The following is a 20,201-nucleotide window of genomic DNA, read 5'->3' as shown; positions in this document are numbered from 1 at the left end:
AAAGATAAGTATATCTGTCATTTAACGACTTTGTTGTTTAATTTATTTTATCTGCATTATTGGCGCATTAGTACAGATAAGTAATTTTGTTGCAAAAAACAATTGCAGAATATTTCAAATAGCTATGAGGGAATGATAAATAAAATATACTTGTAAATGATTAGGTGCGTCCTTGCGTTGCCCTTATATATTCAACGTTGATAGGATTAGTGCCCTTTCCATCAATTTGCGGTAGATCCCAAGATGGGAATCTGAGGTCCGTATCTGTAAGGTTCTCCAGCAGCCACCTGTCAGCTTGCTGCATCATTTCGTCATCGAAGTAATCCCTCCAACCACCAACTTTTCCTAGAAAATTGTTTTTCTAGTCTGATAAGGTTCGCTAGCCTAATGCAATTTGTTTTAATTTCGCTAATCAAAGTGACAATTTTTCTTTTAATTATAAAACAATAACAACAGCAAAGAATTTTATGTTGAAATATTAACATTTATATATTATTATTATTATATTTATTATTTATTTATTTATCGGATAATAACTACAACCAAACCTTTTCGTATAAAAGGAGCTTCACCCTTATTAAGAAAATCAATTTTTCCCAGAAGCATCTCATTAACAGCTGAGTTATCCTTAAAATTGTTAAAACTGAGGTGTTCACATAGCTTTTCAACTTGTTCATCTGTCGGAGATTTTCCCAAGAACTTAGAGATCCGACGAATGACTGTAGGCAAATCCTTAAACAAGATTAAATACATAGAAAGACATTAAAATTATAAAGTTTTAGCAAATATAATAGACTTACCTTCGACAATTCTTCGTAAAAAACAAATAATAGATTCGGATGATTGCGTAATCTCCACGCTTCTTTGACGTGCTCCAAAATTGGTGAAAAATGATCTAAAATTTAATTTAAATTTTTCAAATACACAAATCGCCATATTTAAAAAACAATTGTAGATGTATAACGCAAACGTCTTACAATAATTAAGTGCATGTACAGCAATTTCCGTATATCTTTTAGTGTAATAGCTTTTACGAGTACACGTTAACCAAATCAATACCAGCCTTTTTAACTCCCAGCGCAATTAGAGGAATCTTAGTTTAACGCGTCTTTGTGTTTTAACCGACCGATTATGGCGTTATTATAATTATTAGAGAACTTACTTTATGAAGATGGTTATTAGCTACAATTTATTAATCAAACCAAATATGTTCAGAAGTTTGAAAGCCAGCTATTTTTGGTAGATGCGGCATAAATGTCGCAGTTACGTAAAAATAACAATTTAAGATTATATTTCTTATAGCCGGTAACTCAAACAGTCTTTCAAAAGAGTGAATAGAATAAAAAGTTACATGACATCACAATACTTACGTAAACCTCTTATAAGATAGTTCCAATACGTTTTAAAATCCTTGGGGGCACCTTGTATACGATACAATCGACTCAGATGGTAATGCGATACCGCGGCGTCTCTCGGATCTCTGGCTACGTACACCACCTTAGCTGTATCCAGAAGGGCAGGTGGTAGCAAAGACAATGGGAGATGGCTCTTGATGAAACGCGGTGAGGGCATTTTAGACACCTTCTCGGCACTTGGCAAAACTGCTGTATTAACGATCTTAAGGCGTTGAGGATCTATTTTATTTTCATCTCTCATAATTTGCTCGTATACAGGATGTACCAGAATGGAAAATCTGTGAATTTTTGTGAAGTTTTACAAACGTAGTTTAATATTACTGTTACTAACATAGTTAAACAGTCCGAAGACATATTTTCTAATCTTTAATGAGAAACACCCACGCCTATTCTCACGAATACTGCTGACGGACTGTACAATTTCCAGTCCCAAATATAATACAATAAGTTAGTCTTAAGGTACCATTGTAACCGGTACAATAAAATATTAATTTGAAATAAAATGTATTCTTTTTAAAAACACGCGACCTCGCGTTTTACTACATACATACCAAAAACGAACTTACAAATTTTACCTTTTTTGTAATGTTTAATTTGATTGTATCAATCTTAGAATAATTTTCTGTGCGTGCTTCAGAAAATCAGTAATATTAAAACTGTTTTTCTGCACCCAGTGCCTGGGCCTGGTAACCAGTGCCCAGAGCGGTGATAAGTGACAGTGACCTGGCAGTTCAGGCAGTTTGTCGCGAGTTTTAAAATATAGGTGTGGCAGAAAACATTTTCTTTGGCATTTGCTAACTAATTGCTAACTTTTTGTGAGTAAGAAAAGTGAATAAGATTAATTTTTATTAGATGCTTAAAGATTCTGACCGAATGCTATATTTGATAACTAATTGTGCTTATATACTGAGAAATAAAATCCGTATTTATTATTACTTACTCTAAATATGGGAACCTAGCGGCGATAGGCGTAGTTTTTGCTGTTTGAAAATCGAAATCATTCTTTACTAACCAAACGAGTTCTTGGGTCCACGTGGTGCCTGTAAAATAAAAAATATAATATATGCACGTCCAAAATTGGCTTTGAATTCGCATCTAATTCGCGCACAAAGAAAGTTGTTCACCTACATAAAAAATTGGTTAATTAAGAATTTCTAGAAATAATATTACTTTCTCACCACATTTGCATAATTTAATACAAATCTGTGTCTTTTTTAATAGATCTCGTCTACAACGTTTGCTTCAATCACGATTCGTATTAAACACAAAATTACTTAAAGAAATAGACAAATCACGTCCGTAAAATTTCGATTAATATTATTACAAAGATAATAAACTAATAACAATAGCGACTTTAAATTCGAAAATAATAGATACAAATGTAAGATTGACAATGGTAAACTTTTTCATCAATAAGGTACGGGTCCACTGGAAACTAAGTCGAATTAGTTCGGAAATACTTTAATGGGCAGCTGGTTCCACATAGTGTGCGACAAAAACTGCCTTAAAAACGCTCAGTTGTGGAAAATGCGTGTCTAATTCATTTCTTACTTGATCTTAAAGTGGCAAAGACTCCTTCAAGCCCTTAATTATCGTGGTGAGCCTTCCCGATAGCTTTTAGATATTTCTCCTTTAACTGATCCTACCCGTAGTACTCCATCTATAACCTTGTCTCTTGATTCAGATATCCCGGACTTATTTATATATTCACTATTTATACTTAGGGTTGTCATATTCTTACATCTCACGCTCTCATATATTTAGTTATCTCCTGACATTTATTACATATAAATTTAAATACAAGTACTACTTTCCACTGGCTGGCAGTACAAACCATATGCAACCGTTCCGGATCTGAGCTGATTTGTTTTAGATATATGTAATACGCACATACTCTAAAATGTGTTGCGAACATACGAAAAACTAACAGATACATCTTGCTCTTTGTAGCACATTTCAGAAGAACTCTGCGCATTTTTTACTTAATTAATTACCTTATATAGTTATACCATACCAAACCATAATAAATAAATTAAAGAAATATTGGTGTTTGCAGTGGGGAAATGCTTATAATACGTTTTTGAATAAGACAACCTTAGTACTACGATATAAATGATATATAATTTTGTATACCTGATCTTGGGTAAGTAACCACAAACACATCATCGGATCTTATCGGAATATTATAAATATCAGATGCTTGACCTTTGTACTTCTGAGGGAGAAAATAGCCCTTTGGACCTACTCGAACAAAGCCAGACAACTCGCCTGAAACAACATATGACATTTTTAAAATATTTTGGAAACATAGTCATTGTTACTGAATGAACTACTATTTGAAATCGGTCCATTAGTTTATTAGTATAAAAAAAACAAACATAATATTTCCTCTTTTTAATATTAGAGTATACATGAAGAAACTATATTTCTTGAATTATTAAAATTAATTTGGCTTTAAAGTTTGAATTAAAAAGTTTAATATAATCTTATTTTAAAATAAGCTACAATTTTTACAAAGCTGTTTGTTATTTTTGAATAACTTTCAATATGTTCATAATTGAATTCATATCAGGAAAATTAAAAAATTAAATTATTTTGTAAAATGATTTAGTAATAGATACAATTCTAAATACCTGTATAATGTTGCATAAGTTCATTCGCGAGATTTTTCTCGACATCTTCGATTTCAAACGGGATATCCATTCTCACGAGAATCACAACACTTTCTGCCTGGCACTTTCGCAAAACAAGCAATTTTTTGATAAGGCGTTGACCTTTTACGAGTTCACGTGAGTCAATGTCCTTACAATTGTGAATTAAAATTTGCGATTCCTTTCCTTCCTCCAACATAATATTATTAACGAAGACATAAAACTTCTGATAAACTAAGATTAGAACATATTTTTGTATTGTTATAGACACTTAATTGATAAATATATATTATCGCTACCAGCCAGTGCATAATTTTGTAATTTATCGGAAACCATCCTTCTATTTCACTTGTCGAAAGCTTTCTAAACCTTTATATATAGGTTAAAAGTTACGTATAATGTAAATTATAATAATTTTTATTATTTTATGAAATAAGGTTCATCCATAACTCGTTAGCAAAATCACCAGATTTCCCTTTTATGTTATAAAATAAAAAAGCTTTGGTAATGTATAAAACTATTTTATTATACATAAAATAATTTCAATAAATAATTAGGCGTCTTCAGACTCTGATGAAGTGGCAATTTGCGAAACCATAGATTCCCTAGTAGAGTAATCTGAAAATGTCTCTATATCCTGAACTCCAATAATATTAGTCAGCAACTCCGTCAAAGTTATCTCCTAGAAACAAACCAATCAAATAATTGCAGGTCATTGAAGACTTCTGGCTTTTTTTCTAAAGCCGCGCCCGTTAAAACATTTCTATATCAGAGTAGAAGATTCATATCACTTTTCAAATAATTTAGAAGATTATTTTTCTTTTATTAATATCAATACTAATATTACGAAAAATATTGTAACTAACACAATAATAAACATATGGACTTATCAGCTTAAATAAATAAGCAATTATTTTTAATAAGACTAATTTAATGACTATATGCAATTTTAGTAGCTTATAAATACTTAAGCCTTTAATAGACTTTATAATTTAGAAGCAATGTTGGCCTAGTGGCTTCAGCATGCGACTCTCATCCCTGCGGTCGTAGGTACGATCCCCGGCTGTGCACCAATGGATTTTCTTTCTATGAGCGTATTTAACATTAGCTCGATCGGTGAAGGAAAACATCGTGAGGAAACTGGGTAGTCTTAGCCCCAAATAGTCGACGGCGTGCGTCAGGCACCGAAGGCTGATCACCTATTTGCCTATTCCATTAACAAATGATCATGAAACAGATACAGAATCTGAGGCCCAAACCTAAAAAAGGTTGTAGCGCCATTGATTTTTTTAATAGACTTTACTCCGCTATCTATTACATGATAATAATAATATATTTGCAAGAATATGGTACAAACATGTTATGATGGTGTGCCATCTAAAGTTCGCATATTCTGCCATGCAAATTTGCAAAATTTATCTTGAAATAAATTTTTCATAGAAGTTACATACATTATAAGTCATATCATTTTACTCAATTATTATATTATTTGTAGTGATAAAATATATTATTACGTTATCAAATGAATATTAATTATAATGTTCTACGCAAATAATTATGAATACAATAATAAATTTAGTACATTAATAATAATAATAAGCCTTTTCAATTCCTGTTTTACAATAGTTGGTAGTTGCTATATTACAGTAACGAAAAATATTGATTTTCTAAAATCTTTGGCATTTAGCAATATTATTAAATTGACTGGTTCTAATACCTAAAAACAAGTCTCTAAATTCGACTATACATCTCAACAATTTTGCGGATAGAGATCACAATTTTTAGCTACAAACGATTTAATTCTATGACTAAATCACCAATAACGTAGACAATTCCAAGACTTTCAAGTAGCGCTCGTAATAGTATTAACCAGGCATCACTATAGCCTAATTTTTGTAAACAAAACTGGTTTATATACATTTCAATTACCTCGGGAATAAATTCGAAATCCGGTTCAGGCAGAGCGGCTCGGTCCTCAAACGATTGACCATAAAGTATTGATAACAAGTACCAGGACAGCTCTCGGGAGAAATGTTCGCCTACCAAACATACAATTAAAATGTCATTGAACTCTTAGCCTTGGCTGAATGTCGCATTAGTTTCAGTTTTAGGATTTATCGATAGATAATAATTAGTGTCATCGTAAATAAAAATTGTGATCATCGTTGTACCCATCAGAATTGTTTTTGATTAAAGAACCGAAGGTAAGCGGACAGGAGGCTCATCAGATGTTAAAATTGATACCGCCCATGGAAACTCAATACCTGTATGCTCGCGTGCGTTGCAGGCCTTTTACGATTTTTTACGCTCTTTTCTTGATTGCAGTAATGTAACCAAACATATACTTAAGTATGTAGATGTCATGATAAATATGTCATATAATGGTCACCATTTTGACTAAGCAGATCCACAAAATCATCACGGCTAATCACAAATTCGTCATTTTGATTCGGTGTTGCGAATTGTCGAAAGGCATTTCTGACTTTCTTAACACTCTCCGCGAAGGCTGGTCTATGATTTATGTACAATTTGAAGAACTCCTCAAAATCAATCTCGATTGACGGGACACGTTGGAATACTTTGAACTTCGCTTCAACTATCAAATTTTCAACCTGAAAAAAAACATTCACAAATGTTTATATTACGTAATTATTTAATGAATAACTTACTTTGAATTAAAGTAATGGTCTATGGTAGGTAATTGGATGGCCTTGCAGCAATATGTTTTGTTTTCTATGCGCCGATTGTGACTCGTCACTCGTCAGGCAGAGGACATGGAAACCAACATAGAAAGTCAGCTATATGTGCAAGCGCATTTGACCCACGCGGCGGATAAATGAGGTTACAATTTGGCATAGGTACTTAACCAATTATCATAAATATCGTGGTAACTTATACAATTTCTTTAAATTGAATACTATCCTATTATTAACTTTTAAATGTTAGAAGTTAAATTACCACTACTAGGTTTGGTTAGGTTAGATTTTGACATCAAACAAATCAATATTTATTTATTTATATTGGTAACTATATATCCTATGAACAATAAAAAAATACTTTTACTACCATTTAGCTAATCAGCGAGCATGAAAAACTCGCAAGGAACTATTGGGAATCATAAAAAATTACTACTTCTCCGTCCACTATTCTATCTATAGAAATATAACCATGTTTATATTATAATCATGATGGGCGGGTAACATCTCTTTCAAAGCCGTATTAAACTAATTTAACTTGTCAATGTAAAACAGCATAAACAATACCTCGTACTCCGAGGGGAAATATCCCAAAGCCCTCATCATATCCGGAAGCGAATCAATCGGAATATAATCCTTCACCCTACGGATTTCTGGTGAGAAGGTGCCCTGACAAAGAATCTGGATATAGTAGAACAGATCCCGAATCTCGTGAAAGAGCCATCCAGGCCTACCGTCCTCCACTAAGCAGTAATATGGATCCAGGTCTCCACCACCTTGTTTAGTCGTTGTTTCTACAGCTCTTTGATGTTCAACATGCAAAAAACAATACATTTAGAAGAAAAAAGGTTCACGTTTTTACTTAAACCAACCTATTTGCTGTAAGCCCCAAAATCGAAAATGTTCACCAGAGGCAAAAAAATCATATTGATTACAAAAACGTATTTTCCTTTTTAAATAACTGTAACAATAACCTTTTGTGTTAATTGTTTGTAGAGTTATTGACATTTACACCAAACTATGTTTTATTTAATGAAAAGTAAAATACTGTAATCAGCACGGAGAAGCAATGACGACAAAAAATAATTTAAAAAAATTCGGCTCGGTGACATCCAATTTCCTCCTCTTAATTTCGAAGTATTAAGCTTCAGCTGCTATATAAAATACTCATTCTGCTTAAATAAGCATTGTTATAAAGTTTTACTGACCGCAAGAATAGCGTAAGTTCCTAATCAAATACACTAATTATACGCTTTAAGCAAAAACACATTTTATTCTTAAAAGTATAAAAATATACCTATAATTTGCCGCCCACTGATACACACAAGAATCCTTTGCTCCAATATTAAAAAGTGTACCGGAATCTTCGCGAAAACACATTCCAGTAATCTTAAATTAAAGAATTCCTATTTCTATGAACATTCTCAGTATGCTTTATAATTACAAGTGCTTGTCTACAAAATATCTATCTTTATTATAAAATTTATAATGAAATTGAATGGAAATTTTTGCGAATAGTGAAGGCGCAGATTTATCGATTTATCTTTGTTACAGGGTATATTTTCACAGTTTACTTCATCCAGCTCTGCTATTGACTGCAAAAATTGCCGCGCTAGTTGTTCGCAAGTGAATTTCATAAATGACATAAACAATGTATGTTTTCTTAAATAAAACTCTCATTACAGGTAGTACGGTCAAAAGTCCGTGTTTGCAGGAGGCCTGATGTTAAGTAATACCGCCCCCCATGCACACTCATATTGCAGAAGTCTCGCAAGTGCATTGCCGGCTTTAAAGAATTGGTACACTCTTTTCTTGAAGGATAGCTGGTTCTACTCCACTTGTGGTACGCGGCAAAAACTGCCTTAAAAAACGGTCAGTTTTCGACGATGGACATAGAGGTGATACCGGTGGAATTTCGTAATCTGTCTCGACATCCGATGATGAAACTCACAGACCTGTAAAGGATGTCCCAAAAGTCCAGCATGTTTCCAAGGATTGCCATCTAATGGAAACGTTTGTAGACCGATAACGTTTTTGGTGGCAAAAAGTAAATATTTCTGCTCTTGGTCGTCTTCTTCACCCTTTCTTGTAATAAGTTCTATTCTACACACCGGATGCTCAAATCGTGGTCCAAGTATGGTCGATAATGTCATAGTTGTGGCATTATTAATTATTTTGTACTTGTGCTAAAATTATTTGGTAATTTAAATTAATAATATTTTAAGAAACCAAACTAAAACAATCTACTTCAAAATAAGTTTTCAGTAATTTCAATTAAATATAAGCTTATCTAAATCTTAATGATTAAAACATATTTTTAGTTGTTTCTAAGTTGCAATGACTGTTTCCTAATTAAGTAATGCACAAGGTCCTGCATGGGTGTGTCATTTGAATCCCGGAGAAGTATTCACTATTTTTGTTACCATCATTTCACAAAGAGGAAACATTGATTGCAAATATATTTGCCTACCTCATCATTCGCCACCAGTATCATGGGAATATCAGTTCTGCAGTGTTCAGGATCTATCTCCAAGGGTGTTGGCCATGGGATACCAGTTAGTGGTATAGCCATTTGATCTATTCTGAAATTCATTTATTATTTTATAAATTATAAAAGTTCAACATACTAGTATTTCCACTTTAATACTATTAATTTTTAAAGTCTATATATTTATTTTATTCCTGTCAGCGTGATATAAATAATGTATATAATTGTAATGCTAAATATATATATATATTAGTTAAGACATCGCTTTCCTCTTTAAATCCTTTGAAGGTAACATAAATCCTACGAATGAGAAATTAGATTCAGAGAGAGAGATCAGTATGTCAGTTTTATTTTTATTTATTGTATAAATGATCTTAATATAAAAGAAGTTGGTGTGGTGGAAACACAAACTGTACACAGTTTTTCTGTCCACCAGGACAATGATTTTAATAAGTATTTGTATGTTACCTCCTTGTACCTTGAATGTTACCAATAAAGTTCAGTCTTTGTAATGTTTCTGACACTTACAGCGAATATTTTTTGTTTAATGAAAAGTAAAACTTAACTTAAAAATATATTTTGTATAAAAGGAATTTCTATGTCAACAAAACATATTTTTAATTGTGTACTTTAATCAATTTTCTTTCGGCTTGTTGACACCCAAATTTCCTAGACTCTACTTTCTATAGAGTTATAGACCTCTTTAAATAAATAGAAAAGTCGAAAATCCTGTTTTAAAGTTTTTTTGGTCCTCTGAGATCATGGCATAATTTTTATAAAATTACTTAAACTAGCCGACAGTTTAGTGTACGTTATATATAACGTTTCGTTTTGTATCCAGTTGAAACGATAATGACTTATAATTTGAAGTTTAAGATCTTTAAACGTACCTTAATAGTGAATACTATTAGATACAGTAAATTTATGCCAAATTACAACTTTTGTAAATACTGTTGCAAATACGAAGTGTACTGTTGGATTTATGGTAACATTCTCAGAGGAAACAGTCAGCCATTGGTAAGTCCAGACTCTGAATTTTATTTACATATTTGAAACATGTTTTAAATGCTTTGTTTTGTTCCATTAGTTATGTCTAAATAACTTTGTCTTATGTATTTTTTCACTTCTTGCACTTACTTTATCTAATTAAGGCGATAAGGCCGCCAGTTGCCCTCATTTTTATTTAATTATGTCAATTGTTTTATATTTCTGTACAACAAAGGGATAGGGCGGCTCTTTGCTAACAGACGATAAGTAACAATGTAGAAATTCAATTACAAAAATAACGGCTATCTTAAGAGTCATAAATACTAGTTTCTCAAATACATTAAAATCATATACAGCAAAAAGAAAAAATAAATAAAAAATTGTTTTATTACAAAAGTCAGGACTAAACAGATGGAAAGGATATGCTTAAATGGTGTATAAATAAAGTAGATGTGTCCTATAGCCATAGTCCATAGTCCATGGTTTGGATTGAACCTAATTATAACTTAATACATAAATAATAAACCGTTTGATACAGGGCCGGAAGGACAACTGTGTCCTTCCATACAACAACCCCAGTGGGTTACAGCTCCGGGGCCTCTACAAAAGAGGGCACCCCACCATAGACTTGTTGAACTTGACAAACTGTTTTAAATTCCGGTTAGTAAACAACTTATCTTTTAATTTTTTTTCGCTGTTAATAAAGGTATAACGTTGTACAAACATTATTATTTTTCTTAAATATTAACAGATCCATTGATCTGTATTAATGTTTTTGAAGTGAAATTTCTTTATCGGCGTTGGAAAAAAATTTACCGTCATATTTTTTCCGTTGCGCGCCATCTTCTTCTTGTCCCTACCACGGTTGATTCGAAGATATTCGAAGCCATTAATAATATTTATATATATTTAATAACGATAACAATGATAGTAATAATTCTATTACAATTAATGAAAATAATGTATAATAATCTTAGTAAGGTAAAATGAAATAATTGTATTATTTGTCATGTCTATAATAATAAAAGCCTTTTCTTGAACTTTATCTAATTTAACTTTATTTAACCAATATAGTAGATAATTTTTCGAAAAATAAGAAGGTCATAAAGAAGTTTCACTTCTTACGTACACTAGTATACATATATACATACATTTTATTAGTTGTTCTATTAGAAATCTTTTTTTATTAGAAAAGAATCTGCTTGGTTTCACATTAAATTAAAACTGGACTGAAAAAAAATGTTTATATTATTTGGAAAATAATTTGGGGGCCTCCTTTGTTGCCCCGATGCCTGGATTCTCTAAATCCGGCCTTGACTTAAAATACGGTTTAAGAGCTTGTATCTAAGCAGCTAATATCATAAGCTAGTACCTATCCAAGCTAAGAATCTCTAAGTATTCATCTGAACTATCTCCGATGTCGTATTCCACCATCATTCTATCAGCACCAAGGGATAACAATTTGTATTCGCCATCGGCATTCTTTTGGGGTAAAAAGAATACAGAAGTGATTTCTTTGTAATGCGCTCTATGCTTTCCTACGAATTGCCATTGGAAATTATTGCAGTCGTACTTATAGACGCAAACAGTTCTACCTGCATCCTGAAATATGAAAAGGTCTTGATTAGACTTACTAAATATAATATTATTAAGCTGTTGGTTTTTGAATATTGTTTGATTTGCATGTAATTCCATTAACGCTCAGTATCTACGTATATATTTTGCAGCTAGCTTAATTAGGCATTTAATTAACATCCTAGCCTTCTAAAAAATATAAATATAAAATTTAAGACTTTTATAAGGGAGTTAATCTTCCAAGAGAATTATCTCCCTACTTCGTTTTTTTTATAGAAAGCGTTACATACTTAGTCTGGCCATAAATACTGTTATTTTAAAAATAAACAAAATATTTACATTTGAATTTAGAATTTGTCATTTTTATATGATTGTTCATTGAGTTATCTCATTTTGGCGCCAATACATTGTACGATATTAAAATAGAATGGGGTGATAAAAGAACCGAATCGCTGTGATTGCATTACACAAAGTAGGTATGGAGCCAAATGCAATTTCAAAAACTCTCCATACGCTTGGTATTAGTAAAACATTTGTGTACTAGGCTATTAATAGGTACAACGAGACCTCCACTGAATGTAATAGAAAAATATTTGGCCGTTCACGTAGTGTCCGTATGAAAAAGGTTGTACTCCCTAGGGAAAGAATTCGAAGACGTACAGGTCATATCGTAACTGATAATTTAAAAAAGAATAGGGTGGTAAAATCGAAACAAGTACTTAAACGATACGCAAAGGGAGGTCACAGAAAAATTTTGTTTACGGATGAGATTTTTTTTACAATTAAGCAGTATTTTAACAAACAAAATGACCGTATTTATGCTCAAAGCTCTAAGGAAGCTTTCCAATTAGTCGAAAGATTGCAACGTGGGCACTATTCGACTTCAGTGATGGTTTGGGGGGGTATAGCTATGAAGGACTCACTGAGCCCTACTTTTCTGAAAAAGCAAGCAAGCAAGACTCGGCGCCGGGTCATATAGCTCGGTCTATAACGCAGTCTTGGTTGGAAACGAACGTTTCGGACTTCATCAGAGCTGGATACTGTCCGACGTCTAGTCCCAATCTTAGTCCTCTGGACAATTATTTATGAACAGTTTTAGAGAGTACGGCATGCTCTAAAAGCCATGAAAATTTGGAATCCCTAACACAATCCGTAAGATTGGCAGTGAAGAATTCGGAAAGAGTGCGTGCTTCTATTGATAACTGGCCTCAACGTTTAAAGGACTGTATTGCAGCCAATGGAGACCAATTCAAATAAGCTTTTTATATATTAAATTGTTTTTTTACAATTTATGTATTAAAGTAACACACGGTAATAGTAATAAATGTTATTTGTAATAGAAAAAATAGTTTTTCTTTGTTTCAGTATTTATGTCAAGACTAGGTGTATTCACCCAATTAAATGTATTAACTATAGAAAAGATCTCACTGCAAATGCTAGGGTTATAGAATCGCAGCTGTAGTTGATTTCCTTAATAGAGTGGTCGGTGTCTTTGAACGGAATTGGAGTAAGGAGGTCTATAGTGATAGGGTCTAAGAATAATAGCTCGCCCGTGTCTAGACCGCATGCCAAGTGTAGACCTTAAACAATATCACAGTTTCGATACGAAATAGAAGACGCTCTTTAAAAATACCTCTAGTTTTTTTATATTAGTAGGATACTTCTTTAATTTTCCGTAACAAAAATGGAGTTAAGACAATTGTCAATTGGTTGATAATTCAAATTATTTATAAATGTAAAACTAGAACTGTAAAACTTTATAACCATAGAAACGTATTGTTATATGGTTAAAGAGATTTCCTATTATAGATATTTACTGACTTGTGTTAGCAAAATATATAATAAATAATTACGTATGATAAAAGTAAAGTTAGATTTCATATTCTGCCATTCTATACCTATTTGTAAAATAAATATGATGTTAACCTGAGGGCGAGTACTTCAGACACGTAACTGACAGTTCCGGATAATTTACTTCAAAATCACCCTTTATTGAGTCGTCATTTGGAGGAATTATTACTTTAAACTTCTCTCGAAGATCAAGACGAACAAATAATTTATGCTGAAGATAATTATGGAGCTCGATCAAGCCCTCCGAGTAGCCCACACAAAGTAATGACCTTTACGAAAATTTTCTTAGTTAAAAAAACTTACAAAATTTAAATTTTCAGTATACCGTGTAACTAATAATAAATTCAAAACAAGAATATGCCTTACTTTTCAGGATGTACTGTCAAGGTCAAAGCGCGCATGATCCTGTTATCAAGAACTGTATGCAGACTCTCCGTTGTGAAATTGACGAACGAAACACCTTCATTATATGTACCTGATGAAAATTTATATAATTTTTAAAAGTCCTTAATTTTTTTTCGTATTTATTTAACATTTCTGTATTTAAAGCATTTCCTTTTTATAATACAGATGGGCAAGCGAGCAGTAGGTTCACCTATGTTAAGTGGTACTCCCAATCATCACGCACACTATCAGCAGGCTCGCTGTCAGCCCTTTCAGAATCGGTACGCTCTTTTCATCAAGGAACATAAGTCGAATTCGTTCGGAAATAATTCAATGGGCTAATTCAATGCCTTAAAAACTCTCAATTGTAAAACGATGGACAATACCAAATTTGTAATTTCCAGTGGTGATAATTTTAGCTTAAAGAAGTACTTTGACGCAAATTTAGATTTAGCCAATTAGTCCCATAGAACAAAGTTTTCTTAATAGTCTAGACTCTTATGTGTATTGTCAAAGTGGATAATTATTTTTTTTAAGAATGCAAGAAGAAATCTAAACTGACATAAAATGAAATCTCGAACCAAAAACGGCTTATTGGCAGTTGTTGCGTCAGAAGGTATTGCTTTTTTAATAAGCTTTTGGCGGAGCATCTTAGTTTCTGGATCCACACCCGCGTTCACCTCCTCATAGCAAGGGCACTCCTTGTTACCTAATCCAGAAATATACTTATATTAGCTAATATTTCATTAATTTAGAATTGTAAAAGTTTTATTTTTTCCTGCTTCACTATCAGAAATTACACATACGTTTTGTATTGGACACCTATTGATATATTGATATATTTATTTACCTATTATATATTTCTAGTACAAAAATGTATTTATTCAGAGAAAATACACACACTATCCTCACAAAATACTAATAAACCAATACGATAATGACGAAAAATGAAATGATATACAATATTAAATACAGATACATAATATCCTTATTGTTAACTTACTCTGCGAACATATAAATTGGATCTGAGCATTCTGGTTCTAGCCCTTGGTATCGCAAAAAACCTTGGCCTTCGCCGTCTATCCCTATATATAGCTATAATTCTAATATATACTTAGAATAGGATATAGACCATAAGAAAAACATACGTTCATTAAAAAATAGACGTACATTTAGGGTCTAATATTTTAAAACTTCGCCGAATCATATCAAAACTGATGCCTCTGACTGAGTCCACCTGAAAGCCGTGGATCCAGTACAGCAACTTTAACTGCTCATCATAGAAGTGCAACTCGCCTATATCACTTCCCGTTACTATGACCCTGAAAAAAACATAACAAGAAAACTGTCAACTTGATGTGGCAGTCTATCTATTTTAACTAAAAACCATACTCAAAATCTTAAAACCATATTTCATTATCAGAACGATTGGAGAGGAACATTGATTTTTCTCGACTACACCATCATTACCACCAAAGGTTAGTGCTAGTCTTAATCGAATTTACATTGGCATTCCTTTTTGTTTTTTCATGATGTTAGAGGAATCAAACCATACACATAATTTTACGAGAGAAAAGCGGATATAGCTTCCCGGAACCCAGGTCACTACTATTTAAATATCAGTAGGGGCCTGGCTTCCGATAACAGTTAACTGTTACCGAACCGAACCTAACCTCAATATTACGCAAAGTGAAACAGTAAAATAGAGAGAAGTGTTGGCCTCGTGACTTCAGCGTGCGACCTTCCTTCCTTCTTCCTTCCTTGAGGTCGTACTTTCGATCCCCGGCTGTTCACCAAAAACCTTTCTTTCTATATGCGCATTTACCGGCATGCCTTAGATACAAAAAGTAGACGGCGTGCATCAGGCACAGAATCACCTACTTGCCTATAAGATTAACAAATGAACATGAAACAGATACAAAAACCTGAGGCCCAGACGAAAAAGGTTGTAGGGCCATTGATTTATTTTATTTTTAAACAGTAAAATGTAATTCATACCCATCCACGCTCTGAATAACATTGATTTTTATTTGTTCAATTTTTAAAATCTTTATGAATCTTAGTTCTTCGTAATTCATGTTGACATTGTCCTGGTTCCCAACAGTCGCACTATATAACACTACAGCTCCCCGACTCGTTCCTACCACAATCTGGGCCTTTGCAAACGTAAAGCAAGTGAGCCTTCCAACTTCTGGTGCTGCTTTTCTGGTCGGCATACGAATCATCAACTCGTAGTCGTCCGTCTCTTTTACTATTCCTCTTTCCGTTATAAATATTTTCTAAAATGTATGTTAAATTAATTTCTTAGATCAGTATATCATAATTGTGTAGGGTATTAGAAGAATTGTTATAATATAGGATTAAAATTACACTTACAAAAAATATACAAATAATAAGCGCATGTTTAGACAATGCTGTTGTCGAATAAAAATATATCATCCATCTTTACAAAATATACACGTTGGTGAATGGATGAATTTTTTAAGGAATAAATTAGGCTTAAGTATTATTATCCCTTGATATAAACATTATATTAATCACATAATTTATCTTTTTGTATTGAGTAAGGTTTTCGTTGTACAGAGCTAAATTGAAACAAACCTTAGCCGTCCCAATCCAAATATCCTGTTTAGTTAGTAGTAGAAACTGCAAACTATCATTTGGATTAAAACTCATGTCAAGAACGCCATCACAAGATATATCCACTTCCAGCGTCGCTGAAAGAATGGTGGTGAAAATAGACATTATTTTAATCAAAAATCAACATGATATATACATACATCTTAAAATATATTTATTTAATACACACATAAAAATTATGAGGGATGCAATCTCTTCCAGGCAACCCTAGTAAGGAAAGGAACTAAAGAAATGAATGGATAATATAAGAATTTAAAGTTTTTTTGCACACCCTGCGATGGAGTGAATTATATAAAGATATATACATCGGATTTGGTGTAACTTTCATAATCCTAATCTATATATTATATATAAAAATGAATCCCTATTTCCCTTGGTTACGGAATCACGCGTTGGAATTTTGTCAATCACGAACGGTTGGACCGATTTCTCTATTAGATTTTCGATTTTCTGTTTTTGTTGTGTTTGTTATTGTCAGCGGAAGGTTCTTATGAAAGAAAACATTAAGAAAAGGGCGGAAAATTGTAAAATATAAGAATACTTAACCACCTGACTTTTGTTACGATGACAAATAATTTTTTCAGTACATAGGGCTTTTACTATTCAAACTTTTTTGATGTTACCTTATGGCGTTTGACATAACATTACCAGAATGCGTGCAGCAAATATCGTCATAGAGGACGTAAGAGAAATGAATATCGTTAAAAATAAATGCTTTGATCGGAGTTATTATATTGGTAATCAATATTCATAGTCAGGACAGGACAACGTCTGTCGGTCCGCTAGTTATCATATATATTCATATCGTTCATATTAGACATCGTTTTTTTCGTTAAACAGACGCTGTTTATTAGGTTTATCTACAATTTTATTCCAAATATCCGGGGTCAATTTTTACCATGAGGAACGTCATATCCAAAGGACCATATCCACCAGTGTAGAACAGCTATGTCAGCATAAGCCAAGGTCATAAGATATTTAGCATCAGCACTGAGACAGATTTTTGCTATCTTCCTGCTGCCGTGTGGTGAAAACAACGTCTTTTGTGGAAATAAATCAGTGGTGTCCCAAATTATGATAATGTTTTCGGGCCCTGAGTCACCAGTGACTAACCATTTACCTTGAGCATCCGTCGCTAAGAACAGGACTACGTGTCTCTGGAAGAAATAATTTCGAGATATATGCACTGGTGCCATATTTATCAAGATATATTGAAAAAAATTAGACATAGTTATTGCGTGGCCTGCATCTCGATTGGTTTTAAATAATTGACAACATACAAATAGTATGCCAACCAAATTTAAGAACTGATTTATTAATCATTATATATTTATGCCTTATAAATAAAAAGTGGATTCTTTCACTTATAAAACTGCAGAAGTATAAAATTTATTTTATATGGAGTCGTAGTAGTCGTTTTCCTACCGCCTAGTTGGATTTTTAAAGGATCTTTTAACAGAAAGAGTTATGATCCGAATATATAAGCGATTGTTTCTCTTATTGAAACTAGTTATAAACCCATAATGTTAATTGACTTACATGTCCTTGCAATATTCTCATTTGATCACTCTCCCAGTCATACAGCACACCGCAGTTACCGGCTGCATAGAAGATTTCAGACTTGTCGCTGTCCTTTAGATTGATCACACCCGCTCTAGGATTGTAACCGTAAATCCAACGTATGTTCTGTATGAAAAAGATACAATTCTTAATAATGTTAAATATCACAGCTACACCTCAGTCGGTAGCTCATGTCTGAGCGTCGTGGTCATCAAGGAAAGATCTAAAGCGAACAATCTGTTTCTACGGCTTTCTATGCAGCACCTCTCTTATTACTGTATACAGTTTTGAGGAAGATGCGTCTTTCACTCAGTCCACCTGGTTGGTGAACGGTGATCTTTTGCCTTCTGTGCTACCAACTACGATCAGGTTCTGCAAGTTCTCATCTCCACAATGCATTGTATGGCCCAGATATGATATAATTCGTGGTCGGCATATGGTAGACAGGAGTGTCGGCTAGCTACACATGACCCTTAAAACTAAATTAGTCAAACATTGTTTGAACTAAGTGCATTGGTACTCAGTAACTTCCAACAGATTTTGGTACCGACTCGTGTCTCTTTTATACTATGGTTTAACAACTTAACGAATAATGAAACTCAATCTCTATCAATAAGTAGGTACGTTTAATAGTAGAGAATGAATTTATGGATATATATACATAGTCAATACTAACGAAAGATGCCGGTTTATAATTGTATTCCGCAAATTCGGCATGCTTCCGTATCTGTGACAGAGAGAGACTGTACAATTTTCGCAAATCCCCTTCGCTTAATCCAGCTCTTATGTTTGGAAGAGAGTGGAACTTTTCTAACGATTTTGATTGCATAATGTTTATTTAACAGCTTTATCCACCTATGGTTTTATTATTGTATATTATCAAAGACATTAACAATATTAAAGACGTTTTACGTCAACAGCAACATGTCAAAAGTTCCGTAAAAGTTAATTAAAAAACCTAAAAATGCATTGCGAATACAGATAACATCTATTTAAAATATGAATACAATTTAGGAAGATTATTTTAAAGAGAGTAGTTTATATGTAATAGGAGCCTGGCAGGGTGTCTGTGAAGTTAGTAGAGCACTTACCAGCAGAGCACAAAAAAATTAAAGTTCTGGCAGCAAACACAATAGTTCTCGAGTTCCTGATAGTTTTTAGAAAGAGTTCTGCACATTTAAGTCCAGAAAATATTTTTTTTTTAAAATCGTGAAATGCTCTGCCAGCTTCCCGGGCACAGCAGAGCATTTCTTATCGATTTCGATAAAAAAAGGTCTTATTAAAACAACCAATTTAAATGTAATAGTTCCTAATCATTTAAATACAAAAATAAAAAGGTTTGATTATAAAAAAAAATAAAGAAGAGTGAGAGAAAACGAAATAATTAGTATTTTTCAAACTTTTCACTAAATTTAAAGAAAGCATGTTGTCTAGACATGGGAACTCCGCGGTTTCTATTAGATCTAATAGATGTCTAGACAAAACAATTAAAGCCTAGGCCAGAACTCTTCGCTTTCTCTCAGCAGAGCATACCTCTCTGATGAAATTTCTTCTTAAAACTAGCATCACCATTACTTTCTCCTATTATCTCTCAATTGCAATGTATGTTATAAAACCGGTTTCTTCCCTACCATTCTTAAGAGTTCAATTATCCATCCAATCTTTAAAAGTGGTAATAAAAAGGACATCAGTTACTACCGCCCAATCTCTATCTTAGCAGCTATATCCAAAATCCTAGAAAAAACTATTAACTCAAGAATTTATTATTATTACAGTACCCTCGTTTTTAAAACCAATTGTGTTGGTTACCCTTGTTGAAACTTTGTAAATTTAAAGAAGAGCAACGCTTCCTGTCACATATTTCTGACTTACTTGGGAGGCCTCAATCTGAATTCTATTGTACATATAGCTAAACAAATAAAGATTTTTTTTTAAATTGTCTCAAATCTTTGCT

General features: G+C 32.9%; 2 protein-coding genes across 2 annotated transcripts; both read right to left on the bottom strand.

Moving 5' to 3' along the window:
- Positions 1–17: 17 nt before the first annotated feature.
- On the bottom strand, positions 18–4,239 carry LOC123708463 (sulfotransferase 1C4-like). The gene is made up of 7 exons (XM_045659180.1): positions 4,049–4,239; positions 3,549–3,683; positions 2,356–2,455; positions 1,371–1,693; positions 801–895; positions 549–732; positions 18–345 (listed from the first exon to the last, which is right to left on the bottom strand). The coding sequence occupies exons 1-7, from the start codon at positions 4,116–4,118 to the stop codon at positions 161–163; spliced, it is 1,092 nt and encodes a 363-aa protein (XP_045515136.1). The 5' UTR covers positions 4,119–4,239; the 3' UTR covers positions 18–160.
- A 380-nt stretch (positions 4,240–4,619) lies between these two features.
- Positions 4,620–19,116, bottom strand: LOC123708347 (cilia- and flagella-associated protein 251-like). The gene is made up of 18 exons (XM_045659023.1): positions 18,924–19,116; positions 18,227–18,373; positions 17,586–17,844; positions 16,649–16,764; positions 16,046–16,326; positions 15,218–15,369; positions 14,610–14,756; positions 14,030–14,138; positions 13,739–13,932; positions 13,241–13,392; positions 11,610–11,839; positions 9,233–9,344; positions 8,718–8,948; positions 8,060–8,151; positions 7,330–7,564; positions 6,456–6,678; positions 5,996–6,105; positions 4,620–4,748 (listed from the first exon to the last, which is right to left on the bottom strand). The coding sequence occupies exons 1-18, from the start codon at positions 19,074–19,076 to the stop codon at positions 4,620–4,622; spliced, it is 3,072 nt and encodes a 1,023-aa protein (XP_045514979.1). The 5' UTR covers positions 19,077–19,116.
- Between the last annotated feature and the right edge of the window lie 1,085 nt (positions 19,117–20,201).

Source organism: Pieris brassicae, chromosome 4, assembly GCF_905147105.1.
Source record: "Pieris brassicae chromosome 4, ilPieBrab1.1, whole genome shotgun sequence".
Classification (NCBI taxonomy): domain Eukaryota; kingdom Metazoa; phylum Arthropoda; class Insecta; order Lepidoptera; family Pieridae; genus Pieris; species Pieris brassicae.
Note: the sequence above shows the minus strand (reverse complement) of the source record. Positions and strands in the feature narration are given on the sequence as shown.